Genomic DNA, 17,914 nt, shown 5'->3' on the forward strand with positions numbered 1-17,914 from the left:
TTTTGTTTCTCAAATTGAACCAAAGTCAATTGAAGAAGCTCTCAAGGATGAGAAATGGGTTGAGGCTATGCATGAAGAGCTAAACCAATTTGAAAGAAATGAGGTATGGTTTCTTGTCCCTAAAACTAATGAAATGAATATTATTGGTTCAAAATGGGTTTTCAGGAACAAGCTAGATGAGGATGGAGTGATCACTAGAAACAAAGCAAGGCTAGTTGCCAAAGGCTACAATCAAGAAGAGGGCATAGACTATGGTGAAACCTTTGCTCCTGTGGCTAGATTGGAGGCTGTGAGGCTGCTGCTGGCTTTTGCTTGTATGAGTGGCTTCAAACTCTTCCAAATGGATGTAAAGAGTGCCTTTTTGAATGGCTACATCAATGAGGAAGTCTATGTAGATCAACCACCGGGTTTTGAAGATCATAAGTTTCCTAACCATGTCTTCAAGTTGAAGAAAGCTTTGTATGGTCTGAAACCAGCTCCAAGGCAGTGGTATGAGAGGCTTAGCAACTTTCTGCTATCTCATGGTTATGAAAGAGGAATGGTAGACAAGACTCTCTTCATCAAAAAGTCTAATGCAGAAATTATTCTTGTGCAAATCTATGTTGATGACATCATCTTTGGTGCTATACAAGATAGGCTATGTGAAGAATTTGTGGCTGCAATGAAAGGTGAATTTGAAATGTCTATGATGGGAGAACTATCTTTCTTTCTTGGATTGCAGGTTAAACAAAAAAAGGATGGGATCTTCCTAAGTCAATCAAAGTATTGCAAGGAAATTCTCAAAAAGTTTGACATGGAGAATTGCAAAGAGGCAAGCACTCCAATGCCATCAAGCTGCTATATGGATGCAGATGCTGCTAGAAAGAGTATAGATCAAACAAAATACAGAGGTTTGATTGGATCTTTGCTTTATCTCACAGCAAGTAGACCGGACATCATGTTTGCGGTGTGTCTATGTGCAAGATATCAAGCAAATCCTAAGGAGTCACACTTCAAAGCTGCAAAAAGGATTCTGAAATATCTCAAAGGAACATCTTATGTAGGACTATGGTATGCTTCTCATTCTCCTATACATTTAATTGGTTATTCAGATTCTGATTTTGCAGGTTGCAAGCTAGATAGAAAAAGCACAAGTGGCACTTGTCACCTTCTTGGCTCAAGCCTAATCTCATGGCATAGCAAGAAGCAAGCATGTGTTGCTCTCTCTACTGCTGAGGCAGAATATATAGCTGCAGGTAGCTGCTGTGCACAGATCCTATGGCTCAAGCAACAACTTGCAGATTTTGGTTTACAAATCAGCAAAGTTCCCTTGATGTGTGATAACACAAGTGCAATCAATCTTACCAAAAATCAGATTCAGCACTCAAGGACAAAACACATTGAAATAAGACATCATTTCATCAGAGATCATGTGCAAAATGGGTGTGAAGTGAAGTTTGTGGAGACCAAACTGCAGCTAGCTGACATCTTCACAAAGCCTTTGCCAAAAGAGAGGTTTTTCTTCTTGAGAAATGAGTTAGGTATTCTTGATCTTAATAATCTCTCTTAAATCTGTTTTTAATACATGTTAAAGTCTATTTGTGAAGACAAATAGGGGGAGAATTATTGGTTCTTGTATATCTATGTCTTATATGCATAAAATGTTTAAATCTCTGAATTTAAAATTGCTTTCTGCTGCTGCTGATAGAAACAACTGATTGTTTCGTGTAAACAACTGATTGTTTATTATGCTTAATGAGTGAGATCCAACTTGCTGTTGTAAGAAGCTTTGGATAGTATGAATGCTTTCTCTGCAGGAACTGTGCTTTGGATTTAATCAGTACAACACAAGCACCAGGGATTTGTCTTCATCAGATAGGGGGAGATTGTTGAACCAAGTGGTGTTCAATGTTTTGAAGAATCCAAATCCTTTGAAGGATGATGAAGCCTCTACTTTGCTTGATGCTGCTGTGCTGGTTTTAGCCTTGTTCTGGGGTAGTTCAATGTTGTAATCAACACTTAGATTAAATCTCAAAGCAATTAGCATCTCAATTTTATCAAAGCAAAATGATTTTCAAACTAAGTTAAAACAACCGATTGTTTTGTCGAAACAACCGATTGTTTACACTTAGGTGTTTTGAGAAAGTTTGAAAACTGTTTTTGAATGGTGTTTTTGTTAAGTAACAAAACAACCGATGGATTCGAGGAAACAATCGATTGTTTGTTTTAAAACCATAACAGAAAAACTGTTTTCTTTGACTGAGCTTTAAATGCTTTAACTGAATACGCTCCAGTCATTAAATGCTTTGACCAATCTATTTTAAATGCAATTAAGAGTTTGTTAAGATTTGATAACAAACTATATTCTTAGATATATTCTGAAAAACAGTTTTGATATATTAAGAATCTTGAAACATAGTTTTGATCTAAGAAGAGTTTTTCAAAGTATTCTGAGATTGCTAAAGAGTTGAGAGATTGATCAAAGTGCTGAATAGGGATTCTACTTGTATTGATTTCAGATTTTCATCTGTAACAAGTGTAATCTTTTGTAAACTGCTGAACAATTCGTTTTGTGTGTGTTGCTGAGATTGGCTGTGTGTTCTTGAGGTGTTCAAGATCAACAATCTTAGTGTTGGCCAAGGAGAGTGTGTTTCTTGAGGTGTTCAAGGTCATTCTCTTGGTTGTGGTGTAAGTGATCAAGTGGTGATTGCTTAGTGGATATCCTCAGAGTTTCTGAGAAGACTGGATGTAGCTCTGGATTGGAGTGAACCAGTATAAACAACTGCGTACATTTTTCTTTATCCCTATCTTTTTAATTCAGTTTTGTTATTTTTGGAACTGGTATAAACAACCGATTGTTTTTCCAGCTTTGTGCTTTTGCTGTTTGTTTTGGAAAAACTGAATCCTTAATCAAGGTTCTTCTGAAGTATTTTCATTCTAAACTTAAAAGTTATCAAAAATCCTTCTTAAACAATTCACCCCCCCTCTCTCGTTTAAGGCCATATATTCTAACAATTTTAAAACCTTTAAACGAGCCAAGTGACAAACAATCGAATATTTCGATAATTCAACCGGTTGTTTTTCTCTTTGCTTAAAAAAACACTTTTATTTTTAAAACAGATTAGGCAAGCTTTGTGCAAGGGCTAAGAACTGATCTTTACATAGATTCTAAACACTCTAATCTAAACCCAAACCAAAAGCAACACAGCTTCAAGCTTCATCATGAATTTGAAACATTAAAGCTCTCATACTGTACAGTAAGTTTTCTTGTATCAGTTGTACAAGAGTTCTTGTAATTGAATAACTTAAGAAGATATTTGAAAATTTTAGTTTAGGTTGTTTGGATTAAACTAAATGTAGATTCTTGTTGAATCAAACTAGTATAAAAATTTATGTGCATCTTGCTTTTCATCTTGATTATATTATCGTTATTTTTATTATTTCATTGTGTTCTGATTTAAAGTTTAAATGACATCAAACCAGAGCATTCAAGTTATCCCTCGTTCATATTTTGATGTGTCTTTTATAATCTTTAGTTAGTTGTTTGTTATCCTCTTAGTCTTAACTAATATTATCTCATTTTTAAAATTTAATCTTCCTCAACTAATTTCACGTACCACAAGTAGATATCACTTTATTCTTGGATACGATTTTGGGTAGTTTTATTGAATCTCTCTAATGATTAATAGGCCATATAACTGACTTTAGATAAGTTACAGTTCCTATTATTAGGAGATCAAGCCAACTACCACACAGTCCCCCAGCCTCAAGCTGAGTAGACAAGGCAAAGAGGTTTATCCAGCAAAAAAGCAAAAAATAAATTATGATGTAATGTGTGCCTAATCGGTTTAACGTCTTATTTTCCCTTATCGTTTTGCCCTAATTTAAATTACCTTAAAACTTTATTGTTGACGATTGCCTAAGTTAAAAAAAATATCTTGTATTTATTGTCAATGTTAAATTATAAGAGAGGATCATTTTAATATATACATATTGTATGTTTTTGTTTAGAAGAGAGCAATGAAGAGTATGAATCACCCCATGTGGTGTCTGTTTGAGAATAAATGACAACCACCATCTTCCAATGTTGAAGAACAATAAGTTTTGAACAGAAAGAGTAAATAAAATGTACGAAAGGTGAACAATAAGAAGTGAAGGATATTTAAATTCTGCGCACTGTCTTTGTCACTATCATAGCTTCTCACCTTTACTCTTTCAGAATTCATTGTACTTTTTTCTCAGTGGATATGGACATGCACGCAGCTACTGCTCTAATAATGTTTTTAATTATGCTAAACTCACTCATTCCTCTTTAAAATATTCAGTATAGAAAATAATTATTAAAAATAAAAAATAATTAATTTTTATTGCGATTAAATTAGAGAATGTTACTTAAAAATATATTGGTTTCTAAATTATTTTCTATTAGTGTTAAATAGTTTTTAAATTAATATTTAATTAACAATAAAAATTTTGCTATCAAATTTAGAATTTAAATAATTAGTAACAGGTGGTTAATTAGACATCAATTTAAAAACCATTTAACAATAATAGAAACTAATTTAGAAATCAAAATTTTTTTAATCTCTAAAATGGTTTCTTAGTCAATATAACAACTAATTATTTTTTATTTCTAAAAATTGGTTTTTATCTCATGATTTTATTGTTAGTGTTTATATTTTTTAATTCTTTTTAATTAGGATAACTTTAGTGCTTTATATTTTTAAAATCTTAATTATTTTTTTTTAAATGATATTATTTTATTTTATAACTTAAATATTAAAAAAAAATCAAACCTAACATTTTTTTAAGAAATGTTCAGTAAAGATAATTAAAATGTTAGTTAAAAATACTTAAATTTTTCATAAACTTAAAACTTAATAAAAGATATAATAATTAAACTGAATATTTTTTGTGTTAAACACAGCATTGGAAAATCTGTATATAAGTCTTTGCCCTATAGTCTGTCAAATGATCCAAATAATTGAACTATAATTTTTAAATGGTAAAAAAATCAATACATATATAACCTACATTAATAATTAAATTGATGACAAAAAAATAAAATAGGTTTCAGAATAATTATTTTCTGCCTCCTTAAGATTATTTAAAATATAATTGATTGAGAATTAAGTTTGTGTCCCCATTTACTCCACTGCAATAAGTAGTTAGAAAATTAATTTTCTTGTCTGCATTATTTATTCTTCTGCTCTTCAATGTTCACCCGACATAATCGGACTTTTAGATAAACATAAAGACAAATTTTAAATTTTCCTAAGCACTCCTTAATTATGAGTTTTATGTCGTTAATTTAATTTGTGTAATAAAATAGTTTAATAAAAAATAATGTAGAATATCACACCACAACTTTTCATAGTTTTATGATATTTTTCTATAAACATTTTGTAAAGATTTATCAAATCCATAAAAAAATTTAAAAGAAGTATTTCATGTGATTTTTCTTTTAAATTTATAAAAAATTACAATAAAATTTGAAAACATTTAATAGGTTCAAAAAGCAAACCCTAATTCTTATTTCGAGTAACAATAAATAATTCTTAAAACATTAAATTTTGTTGGTTATATAAGAAAGCGAGTTTAATTTTAGTCTTCAATTGTTTCAATAACTTTCTAAGTATTCTAAAGTTTCAAACATGTTGACATTAATTGTGTGATTTTATAGTCACCAAATGCATCACATCATTATAATAGATAGAGACTCAAATAACATGATGAAATTAAAAATAAAAAACACACAATTAACACTTTATAAATCAAAATGCTACAATTAAAATATGAAAAACTAATAAAGTTAGACATTTATTATTTCTTATCAAAGCAAAAAATTATCATAACTTGTTATCTATCTACCCTACACGTTTTCAATCAAAGCTCTTCATCAATCAATACACCTCACACATTTTCTCTTTTCTTCCCACTATAAATATGAACACCTCCCAAGAATATCACAAACACAAATTTTTGTGCTCCTTCGTTTTCTCACCCTAATCTATTTTGAAAATGGCATCAAAACCTGGCATTCTCACCCATTGGCCATGGGAGCCTCTCGGGAGCTTCAAGGTTTCATAGTTATTTTGAATTCTTAATGTTTCTCATGCATTGTTTTCTATGAACTATTTTTTTGTTTTTCATCAGAAAAAAAAAAGTATGTTAAAGAGTATGAATATGAGAGATTTGGGGTGTTTGGTATTAAGTAATTGGTTTGTTTCATGATGGTGATGATGACAGTGGGTGATTCTGACACCATGGATTGTTCATAGCACTTACTCCTTCATAGTGAATGATCCAAAGGATAGAGAACTTGCCTACTTCCTCATCTTCCCCTACATGTTGGTGAGGATGCTGCATGACCAAATTTGGATCACACTTTCTCGCCATAGAAATGCCAAAGGCAAAAGCAGAATCGTTGACAAGGGCATTGAGTTTGAACAAGTTGATCGAGAAAGCAATTGGTTAGTTCTTTAACAATCTCATTCAAAAACACTTATACCAGTCAACAAAACTGCAGAAAGAAACCAGTTTTTCTCTACCATGTTTCAGAAAATGGTTCATCATCATAGTTTCAATAACAAACCTCAACTTTTTGAAATAATTATCACTGCAATTACCATCATAATGGTCGTAATTTTCTCTACTTCTATAAAGTTATTAAGACTGTGATCAAGTTCATAGCTCAAAACCTTTGATTAAAGACTGATATATGTAACAAATTTTCTTAAACATTGTTCAAGAACTGAACTGCATTGGTAAATTTTGCAGGGATGACCAGATCTTGTTCAATGGGATCTTGTTTTATGCAGGTCATATGTTAATTCCAGAAGCTTCTAAGATGCCCTTCTGGAGAATGGATGGAGTGGTTATCACTGCTGTTTTACATGCAGGAGCAGTGGAGTTTCTGTATTATTGGTTACACAGAGCACTTCACCACCATTTTCTCTACTCCAGATACCATTCTCACCACCACTCTTCCATTGTCACAGAACCCATTACTTGTAGGTTTTCCATTTTCTTCTTTTAGTAATATTTCCCTTTTTATATGCATATTAAAACCATCAAACTTTACTTCAAAAATAATAAAGCTTTTGCTGCATAAAGTACAAAAGAATCCAGTGTTACAAAATCTTTTTTACATAAAACTGTCTCACAGTACACTACATACATACAACTACATACATTCATAAAAATCATAAAATAAAAACCAAATTTTAAAAATAAAAAATAATTAATTATTATATTGAATAAATTAGAGACTAAAAAAATTTGATTTTTAAATTAGTTTTTATTATTGTTACATGATTTCTAAATTGGTATCTAATTAGCAATCAAAGTTTTTCTACTAAATTTAGAATCTAAATAATTGGTAGTTAAAACCGTGACAGCTAATTAGATACCAATTTAGAAATCAAATTTTTTTTAGTCTCTAGTCTCTAATTTAGTCACTATGACAACTAATTATTTTTTGTTTTTAAAAATTGATTTCTATTTCATAATTTTCTTGTTATTGAGTAAATTTTATCTATTTCTCATTAAATAAAAGCTCAACCTTCTTTTTTTCTAGTAGAATTTACATAAAAAAAAAAAAAAAAAACTATATTCCATGCTAAAAAAATCCATGTTGATGGGTGTGTTATTGTCCTTCTCCAACCCATTATTGAAATAGCTTTGATTTTGCGACACATGGAACACATAAATAATTTAAAAGAAAATTATGTTGTATTCAACAACGCATGTGACTTTAATTATTGAGAGCTATAGTTAACACCTCAAAACAACTTTTTGTCTTTATTTAATGAAAAAAAATCACTAAAATAAAAAATAATTTCAAAAATAAAATAATTAATGATTATATCAATTAATTTTGATCATAAAGTTGAATTTTGAATTGGGTTTTTGATGAATTTTGCAGCTGTGATCCATCCATTTGCAGAACACATAGCATACTTTCTGTTATTTGCAATCCCATTGTACACAACTGTGGTTACAAGAACAGCTTCTATAGTATCATATGCTGGTTATCTTGCATACATTGATTTCATGAACAATTTGGGTCACTGCAATTTCGAGTGCATTCCAAAGCCCATTTTCTCTACATTTCCCTTCCTCAAGTACTTCATGTACACTCCAACGTAAGTTTCTACCCTCTCTTCATTTTTTCTTTTATTTATTTATTTATTTTCCATAGATAAAAAATAATTATTTTCGAAATTTATTATATGAACCATGCATGCATATCCTTCATTCAGACAGCTCAATAAAACTAAATGTAGGTGTGTGTTGCTTTCAAGTTTGCATCAATAATGGCGGTGTAAAAAAACAAACCATTAAACAATTAAATGTGTTTTTTATTTAATTTACAAACTTGGTCAAAAAAAGTTTAATAATTTGAAAATAATACATATTTGCCATGAAACAATTGTGAGGTATAAAATTTGGTTAGCAATGTAATGAAGATAGGAAAATGTTATTATTATATCATATACTCTCTTCGTGAAATCTTAAATGTATTTATTATTTAAACTTAATATACAAACACTACTACAAGAAAATAACCAAATTAATTAATTATTATTTAATTAAATTTAAGATTATTTTATAAATTAAAAAAAAAGTATTGGTATATAAAGTTTTTATTAATTTATAAAATAATTTATAAATTAGTATCTAACCATTAGATATTAAGATTTTAGTTACTTAGTATTTTATATTCTAAATTGATCTCTACTAATCTTTTAGAGACTAATTTAAAATCTAATATAATATTAGTAGCTAAAACCTTGATAACTAATTTAGATACTAATTTAAAAATTATTTTATAATTTTTTATTAATAGTAAAAACCATTTTAGATATCAATAATTTTTAATCTCTAAAATAATATCTAATTTAGTTAATATAGTGAGTAATTATTTTTTATTTTTAAATTTAATAATTATTTAGTGATTAGTGATTTTCTTATAGTAGAATTTAGGTGTGAAAGGAAAAGTGGTTGAATTATTTCTAAATAATAAATGTGTCATAAAACAATATTTTAGGGTAAGATTTGGCTATAAATTTAATGAAGATAATATAGCATAGGTTATTATATCATTTTTATTTTTTTTGTATATATTGTTGGCAAGTCCATAAGATAGATAATCTCACCTTATTCATTTCTTTCCAAAAGTGATCCAAAAGGCAAAGAGAATGGAGGATATAAGAGGAAATAAAAGTTACATTTCACCTTTACATTGCATTCAATAATTAACATCTTCATTCCCCCAACCAACACTGCCAAAATTGTTGCAATGTGATGATGTCTCCATTATTATCATTAAATTTTTTTATGTATTGATGCTTCAATAATTATCATTACACTTTACCACAATCATTCACTCATATAACTATTATACAAACAATATTTACATACAACCATTATGTTATTATCTTTTGTTATATCATTATATTATACTATTATTGTTATAATTATTTTTCATCTCCATTAATAATTCACCAAGTTTTAATATATCCACTACCAACATTAACGTTACTATTTTGTTCACTATTATCACAATTTTTCATTGGCATAATTTGAAACTATAAAAATTAACAAATTTAATAAAAACTAATTATTTAAAAATAGATGTGATAGATTATTATATAAAATCAACCTGTTATTTAAGATCAATGTTTATTGATTTAACACTTCTTTAACAGATTTTTTGTGTTTCTTAAAAAGTCAAAGCATCATAATTTTATGTTGTTCGTAATAAAAGTCCTAATTAAAGCAATAGGTATCATATAGTGACCCAAGTTATGTATAACTAAGTGTCTTCAGTGCATTGGTCACCCAATAATGAATAATAACTAAAAATCAATTCTAACTAGGTTCAAATTAGATTAAATAATTTATTGCTACCCTTCTACTATTGACAAAACATTAACATCCAAAGATTGATGATACACGTGGAACATTCTCAAACGTTTGTTTTACCTAAATGCAAATAAAAAAAATTACTTTAATTGATATATTAATTAAATTATATATTACTTTAGATATTAAAAAATTATTAATATTTAAATTAGTTTTTATTATTGATAAATAATTTTTGAATTGATATTTTTAAGATTTAGAATCTAAATTTAAATATCATTAATAAAAAATTAATTTAGATATTAATAATTTTTAATTTTTAAAATAATATTTAATTTAGTTAATATAATAATTAATTATTTTTAATCTTTAAAATTGATTTTATTTAATTATTTTTTTATAATGAAATCATTGAATTTTGATATGTTACACGTGTCCCTCCTTAATGTTTAAAAGTGGTTATTAGTTCATAGGTTTAATTAAGTATTATGTACAAGGATTGCATTAATTAGTTCATTTATGTTAGTTTTGTATTATGATTGAATTACACCAATTTTCGATAATTCATTCATTAACTCATGTGTCACCCATATCTTGAAGACACCTATAATTGATGAAGTGTGATTGAAACAACCAACTATGCCTTGTCATAGGTAGATTCAAAACAATATTAATTACATATCCTATTGAGATTTTATAGTTGTTGATCTTTCTCTTTATAGAAAATGGTGTGATAGGTGAGGTCATATCTTTCTTTTAAATATATAGATTGTGATAATAAATAATATAGGTGAAATGAACTACGTGTGGCTTTGTGATACATTAAAACAACATTTTTTATTTTTACTAATTATAAATCATTAATTTGAATATGAATACTAATATATAAATAATTCAATTTAAATAAAAAATACATTATTATTCACTCTTTAAACTCTCATTATTATTTTATCTTTACTATTATTACCACTATTCATATTTTTTAAATTATTATAACCATAATATTATAATTGTTTACCATCCAAAGATCAACACAGATCATATCTCCTCCAAAAAGCATAGGTCTCCTACACCAAAAAAAAAAACTTATATATATGTTCATTTGTGTAAACAGAACTTTTAAAATGTATTATTCTGGATATAGGATAGGAAAATGTGATTAAAGTGGCAAATATAAAAAATTCTTGCTGCAAAAATCATGTATACGAGTTGGAGTATATAAAGTATTTTATTGATAAAAAAATCATAATTATTACATTTTTTTACTATATTATCAGTACTTTTCACTGAAGTAATTTTATGCATAAAATTTTATTATATATTATTACAATTTTTTAGTTTTATAATCATGTCAATTCTTATCTTATTTGAATGATAAAAAAAAAACCCTAACACATAATATACTTTAATTTTAAGATTTTCACTGAGAAGTTAAATATCATTAACTAAATATTTCAGTTAATAATAATCAATGGTTGAATGATAAAAGTAAAATATTTTTATACTGTCAGTACATCTTAATGAAGTTAATTTCAGAAACATAGTCATATGCATTTTCTTTGAAACTGATGTTGACAAATGAAGATGAAGAGAGAATTAATAAATATGCATTTTTTTTTTCTTGATATTGATCTTAGTGAAATAATTGTATTTTTTCATACAAGTTAGAGTATTCTTCAAATATTCTAAGTAACTAAATTTTGTTTTTGTGACAGGTTTCACTCACTGCATCATACCCAGTTTAGGACCAATTACTCACTCTTCATGCCCATCTATGATTACATTTATGGCACCATGGACAAGACAACAGACAGCACATATGAAACATCATTGAAGAGAGAAGAAACATCACCTGATGTGGTTCATCTAACACATCTTACAACCCCAGAATCCATTTATCATCTGAGGTTGGGATTTGCTTCCTTAGCCTCCAAACCTCAATCTTCAACATGGTACCTTTATTTGATGTGGCCTTTCACTCTTTGGTCTGTTCTTGTGACTTGGTTTTATGGTCAAACATTTGTCATGGAGAGAAATGCTTTCAAAATGCTCAATTTGCAATCATGGGTTATACCTAGATTCCATGTACAAGTAAGTTTGACATTACGGATTTAGGGTTTAAAATTTCAGTTTCATATTCATAGGTTTAGGGTTTAAAATTTCGGTTTCGTATTTATATTCATAAAATTTAAGATTTAAGATTTAAAATTTTGATTTTGTATTTATATTCATAATAGGATTTATAGGATTTAAAGTTTGGAATTTAAAATTTCGGTTTTATATTTATATTCATAATAGAGTTTAAGGTTTAAGGTTTAAAATTTTGATTTCGTATTCATAATATATGGTTTTCTCTTTTCCACTTTTGGCAGTACCTTTTCAAATGGCAAAGTGAAACTCTAAACAAACTTATAGAAGAAGCAATACTTGAAGCAGAGTTAAGCAAAGCAAAGGTTTTAAGTCTAGGTCTTTCAAACCAGGCAAGTAACTTTAATTTCTTTTGATATTTGCATTGTGTTATTTCTTTCTATCAAATGTCAACAACAATCACTATTCACACCATTACATGTATATAAAAATTATAAGGTCCATTATCAATAAACGATTCTTAATTTCATTCATTAATTTTTTACCAAATGGAGACCCCTATAATTGGTACGTGTATAATGAAATTAGAGACAATTTTTTACTTTTTTTATTCAAAACTTTTCTTGATGGGCCAAACTATTGCAATTGGACTGCCCATGTCTGTTAAATTGTAGGTCATTTCTTTATGCACCCCATAGTTTTCATGTGCCCTCCTTTGGGGTGATCTGAATTATGTAATTTGGAATCTGGAAGATACTTCCAAATTACATAATTTAGAATTCAAAAAATGACTTCTATATTGTATAATTTTAAAATGATTTAAATTATATAATTTGAAAATAAAATAAAAATCTAGATTATATAACTTGAAAGTTTTTTTTTATTGTAAAATACGACTTTCAGATTGTACAAATATATTATTTCATAAAGCAAAAATAAAAAATTAAGATTTTCATATACTGAGAAAAAGAAAATAATGAGGTTGCAAAAAGAATCCCAAACCCAAAATGATGAAGAACAAATTTGAGTTTGTTAATAACACAATCCAAAAAAGAACCATGTATGTTGATTTAAAAATAGTATGATTTAATTATTTTTTCTATGGTCATAAAATATGGTTAATGAATGATTATGTTGAATGGTTGCAGGGAGATTCCCTGAATAAATATGGTGAACTTTACATCAGAAGGTTTCCTGAGCTTAAGATAAAGATTGTGGATGGCAGTAGCTTAGTTGTGGCCATTGTTCTTAACAGTATTCCTAAAGAAGCAACTCAAGTGCTTCTTTGTGGAAAACCTAATAAGATTTCATATGCCATTGCTAGTGCTTTATGTGAAAGGGGTACAAAGGTATCTTTTGTTCTATTTATAATTAAGCATGTGTTTCTTGATTATAAGTTTTTTTTTTCATTTTAATCGGTAATACAAAATAAATAAATAAATAAGAACCACTTCAGGGTGGTTCAACCCTTATACACGGTACCCAACTACCGATTTTTTTCTAAAGCCTTCCAAACTAACTAAAACTTAACTTGTCCTTGCGACAAGTAACACTATCAAATTAGAGTTTGTTAAGTCAATTGTTCTTATTATCCTAAACTTATCTATTAATTCCTCCTAAAACTTTTTCTATTCACTTATTTATTGACTTGTAACATTTCAATAGACTTGTTGGAAGTTTTAAAATTGTGAAAAGTTTTAGATTAACCAAAATTTAGACAAAAAAAAAAACAAAAAGCAGTATTTTGTATTTAATTACAACAAAATTATTATCTTGTAACATATTTTAATCTTTTATTTTATTTATTGAAATTGCTATGATATTTATTTTTATCAGTTCTTGCTGTCTTAAAATGGTTCATTCTTAAGGTCTGCCAAAAGTTTTGTTTAGTTTAAAATGGCAAGAGAAGCTGCAGGCTAAAATAAGCCATTTTCTATTAAATGTTAATTTTTTCTTTTTTATTTTTAACATAATAATGTGTATGCATCCCTTTTTATTATTATTATTATTTTAGTACGTGTCTAAAGTAACCAAATTCATTTATTTCATTGTTTTAATTATTTAGATTCTATATATAGTAAAATATTTTCATTTTAATCAGTATTATCTAAGAAATATTAGGTACTTTTGTCAATTTTTATTAGTCTTGTTAGCACTTAATAGAAAACCTTGATATGCACACAAATAAATAAGAAAACCTTGTTTTGTCTATTTTTATTAGGCATGTAGGTAAAGAAAATGACAAAACACCCTAATTTTAATAGGAACTATTTTTCTAATGTTTTATTTTATTATTTAAACTCTTAAATAAATAATTTTCAAATCTACCAGAAAGCATACATAGATAAACTAATATATGCTGTTTAAAGTCTTATTTAAATAAAAAAATTAATTCTACATATTTTGTCTGTAAATTTAAATATTTTTTCCGTTTAGAATTTTAATTGTAATTTAAACATTTCTTAATATAAAAACATTGATGCAATCTATGAAATTTCTCTTGCAAAGTGCATAAATCTTTACCACAATTCCACGAATTAATATATTCAAAATATAAATAATTTTTCTATACAAGTCTCCTTGCATAAAGTGGAATCATATTTTTCAGGTTACAACTATGTCTAAAGAAGAATATGATAATCTTGAATTAAGACTTTCCAATGAGTCCAAAAAGAACTTGGTTTTCCCAGGATCCTATACTGCAAAGGTAAATCCCTCTAACCATATTTATTAATACACATTTTTCTTTCTATTTTTGATCATTTCAATTCAAGTAATTTGAATCCAATAACAAAAGAAGAAGAAGAAGCAAAGAGAGAAGATATTACTGCAATAATGGGGTTTCATTGAATTTGCAGATTTGGCTAGTAGGAGAGCAATGTAATGAAGCAGAACAAAAGAAGGCACCAAAAGAATCATTGTTCATTCCTATTTCCCAATTCCCTCCAAAGAAACTTCGTAGAGACTGCTACTACCACATCACACCAGCCATGATAGCTCCACCTTCATTAGTCAATGTGGACTCTTGTGAGGTAATTAAGAAGATGCACTTTGGGTGTGTGTGAGAAAAGAACTATTAAGAAGTGAACTTTAAGTCAAACTCAATCTCATAAAATCGACTTATAGGGTAGGATTTGTATCCATTCTACCTTATGAACCGATTTTATAAGGTTGAGTTGGACTTAAGGTTCACCTAATATGAGAAACATTTTAAATAACAACTATTAATCTCATTGAGTTATAATTAAAAAAAAATTAATACATGAAACTAAACTTAACATATTTATCTAGTCATCATTATCACTAATACACAAGTCTTGTTCATCTGTGTAGTCATTATCATTAGTCATAACTCAAAAAATCATTATTATTATGTTACCATTGATATTATAACTATTATTAGTAGTAGTAGGATTGTTGATACTATTATTGTTAAAATTTATAGTCACAATGTTTATGTTGTTGACACTAAATGTTATTATAAGTATGATTGATAGCAATGACATTTAAGGGACAATTGATGCTAACAAGTATAACTATGAAATCAACAACAATCATGAAAGTAACCATTATGGTGATGGCAACCACTTATGATAGTTGGTTAATTGTTTCTAATTGTATAAGACATTCTACTCATTTTCATAACTTACTATAATGAGTTCTCATTGGAATATTTTTTTCTATTTGTATATGTAACCCATTCATTGTTTTATGCAATTTGCTGCCAAAATGAATTTCATTGACGAATTTAAATGGACAACAGAATTGGCTGCCAAGGAGAGTGATGAGTGCATCGCGTGTGGCCGGAATAGTGCATGCCCTAGAAGGTTGGAACGTTCATGAATGTGGAAATTTCACGTTTAGTGCTGAGAAAATATGGCAAGCAAGTCTTCACCATGGCTTTAGACCATTCAAGATTAACCCTCTTTCTTCAATTCTTAATTAATTAGCATAAAATAATAATCTTAATTAATCTGCTTGTGTGTCTATACATCTATCACTAATTAATCAACTAGCTTATGGTGTTTCCAAGATACAATATATGAATACTATAAACTATATGTATTATTGTAGTTTGTGTTGTGTAAGAGAAAGTATGTTTACATAATTCATGTCTTTGTTGAAAAATACTCCATTATCCATGTCTTACAATATTTAAAAAGTCATTATCATAATGAATGATATGGTAAATTTTAGTAATAAATACACTTTTTTTTACGTGCACCATAATTGTCATCAAAAGCACAAAATGATGATGGTGAAAGAAAAATCGTCGTAAACATATGAAAAAAAAGGAAAAGATTATCGTTGCAGCGAACTATCGTTAAAAACCACAAGAAACGATGATAGTTCCCTCTTAAGCGTCATTGAAAACTTGTATGATTTTACTTGTTCACACGCTAGACCATCATTTTCTCTATTCCTCTGTTGCATTTCCTTTTTATCTACATTTTTTACCCAACTATCGTCTGCCCCAACCGCACCACCCTATAACCATCGTTTGCCTCAATCACACTAGACCACCTGCAACTGTTGTTCTCCCTAATCGCACCGGAATGCACGACCAAAAGCCACGACATTCCACCCTTGGACCATGCAACGCCAACCGCACTACGACCACATGATGCCCCACCATTGGACTATTCAATGTCCCAATTGCATTGCGACTACGATCACTTCTTTTTAATAGTTGATTAATACATAACTTATAATCTACATTTTATATATTTTACTTAATATTTGGTTCATTGCATTTTGTGTTTATCTTCAAGTGCATATTTTATTGCGGTGATTTGTGTTACCACTTTCATTTTTTACCACCTGAAGACTAATGCGAAATAAAGTCAAAATTTCATGAAATATAAGGGATGGTGATTAAAGTTTATGTACTACTGAACTATTATAAAATTGAATCTTCTCGAATGTGATATAATCATAAATTTAATTAAAAAAGTGAGATTTACATGCATCACACAAAACATAATTCCAATAACATATGTACAGAACACAGATATGGATCAAATTTGGATTAATTCACCACGTATAAGTGATGCATATGAGAGAGGTGTGGAGGAATTTATACCGTTTGCATAACGTAATGCTGATAATAGTCACAACGGACTAAGAATGAGTTGTCCTTGTGTGAATTATTTGAATGGGAAAACATTAAATGTTTCTGAAATTAGAGATGCATCTCTTATGTGATGGATTTCTAAGAAATTATACAACATGGACATGACATGGTGAATTGTTACAATTACCAAGTGTGTGGCTACTACGTCATATAGTAGATGACAATCATTGTGCAAGTTGATATTGATAGAGGTTGGGATTATGTAATATGTTATTACCTACCAATACAATGATAAATTGAATTATTAGTTATGGACTTATGTTAACTGAATTTCCAATCTTACAGTTTTTCAATGACACACACAATCATTAGACTCAAAAACAATGGAACATGTTGAAACAACACGAGCAAAATATTTTGTTAACACTTTACAATAGATGAACACTAGTATAAAATTTTGCACAATTAGGTTTTTATAAAAAAAATTGTTGTCTTCAAACTTTGTTTAAATTGCTTGAGGATCGGTGAAGGTGGAGAAGGTCTCCACAAATTATAATCCCTCTTATATGGCTACGAAAGTGATAGTTATCGTTTAACAGTCAAATTAAATATGATTCCAGCGTAGACTTGTCTAACACTAGAGAGATGATAGTATAATTGTGGTCCGATGACCCCAAGTCGTCTCTCAACGAATCCAATAGTGAAATTAGCATATCGGTGTTTAGAATCTATCTGCAATAATAAGAGTTAGTAATAACAATAATAATAAAAAGGGGGGGTTAAGTTACTTATTCAGAAAATATAAAAGAGATTGAAATAGAAAATAAAAAGTGGTTGATCTCAAGTTCTTCCACCATTGAATTCTTCACAGGTTCTCTAAAGATTAATCCTTTCTCAATCCTC

The 17,914-nt window shown here is 28.4% G+C and overlaps 2 protein-coding genes across 3 annotated transcripts; both read left to right on the forward strand.

Moving 5' to 3' along the window:
• Positions 1-349: 349 nt before the first annotated feature.
• On the forward strand, positions 350-1,384 carry LOC137819212 (uncharacterized mitochondrial protein AtMg00810-like; the record flags this gene model as incomplete). Its single annotated transcript, XM_068622992.1, has 1 exon — positions 350-1,384. A coding segment is annotated over one exon (1,035 nt), but the record flags the coding sequence as incomplete, so codon positions are not given.
• Positions 1,385-5,830: 4,446 nt separating this feature from the next.
• On the forward strand, positions 5,831-16,065 carry LOC137818528 (very-long-chain aldehyde decarbonylase CER1-like). Of its 2 annotated transcripts, none has more exons than XM_068622008.1 (10): positions 5,831-6,060; positions 6,229-6,452; positions 6,760-6,992; positions 7,907-8,126; positions 11,565-11,940; positions 12,222-12,329; positions 13,086-13,286; positions 14,546-14,644; positions 14,796-14,969; positions 15,701-16,065. In XM_068622008.1, the coding sequence occupies exons 1-10, from the start codon at positions 6,001-6,003 to the stop codon at positions 15,881-15,883; spliced, it is 1,878 nt and encodes a 625-aa protein (XP_068478109.1). In that variant the 5' UTR covers positions 5,831-6,000; the 3' UTR covers positions 15,884-16,065. The 2 variants fall into 2 exon arrangements, with proteins under 2 accessions (XP_068478109.1, XP_068478108.1); XM_068622007.1 differs by having other exon boundaries at positions 5,909-6,060; positions 12,222-12,333; positions 13,090-13,286.
• Positions 16,066-17,914: the final 1,849 nt, after the last annotated feature.

The sequence above is a fragment of the Phaseolus vulgaris genome, chromosome 10 (assembly GCF_000499845.2).
Source record: "Phaseolus vulgaris cultivar G19833 chromosome 10, P. vulgaris v2.0, whole genome shotgun sequence".
NCBI lineage: Eukaryota > Viridiplantae > Streptophyta > Magnoliopsida > Fabales > Fabaceae > Phaseolus > Phaseolus vulgaris.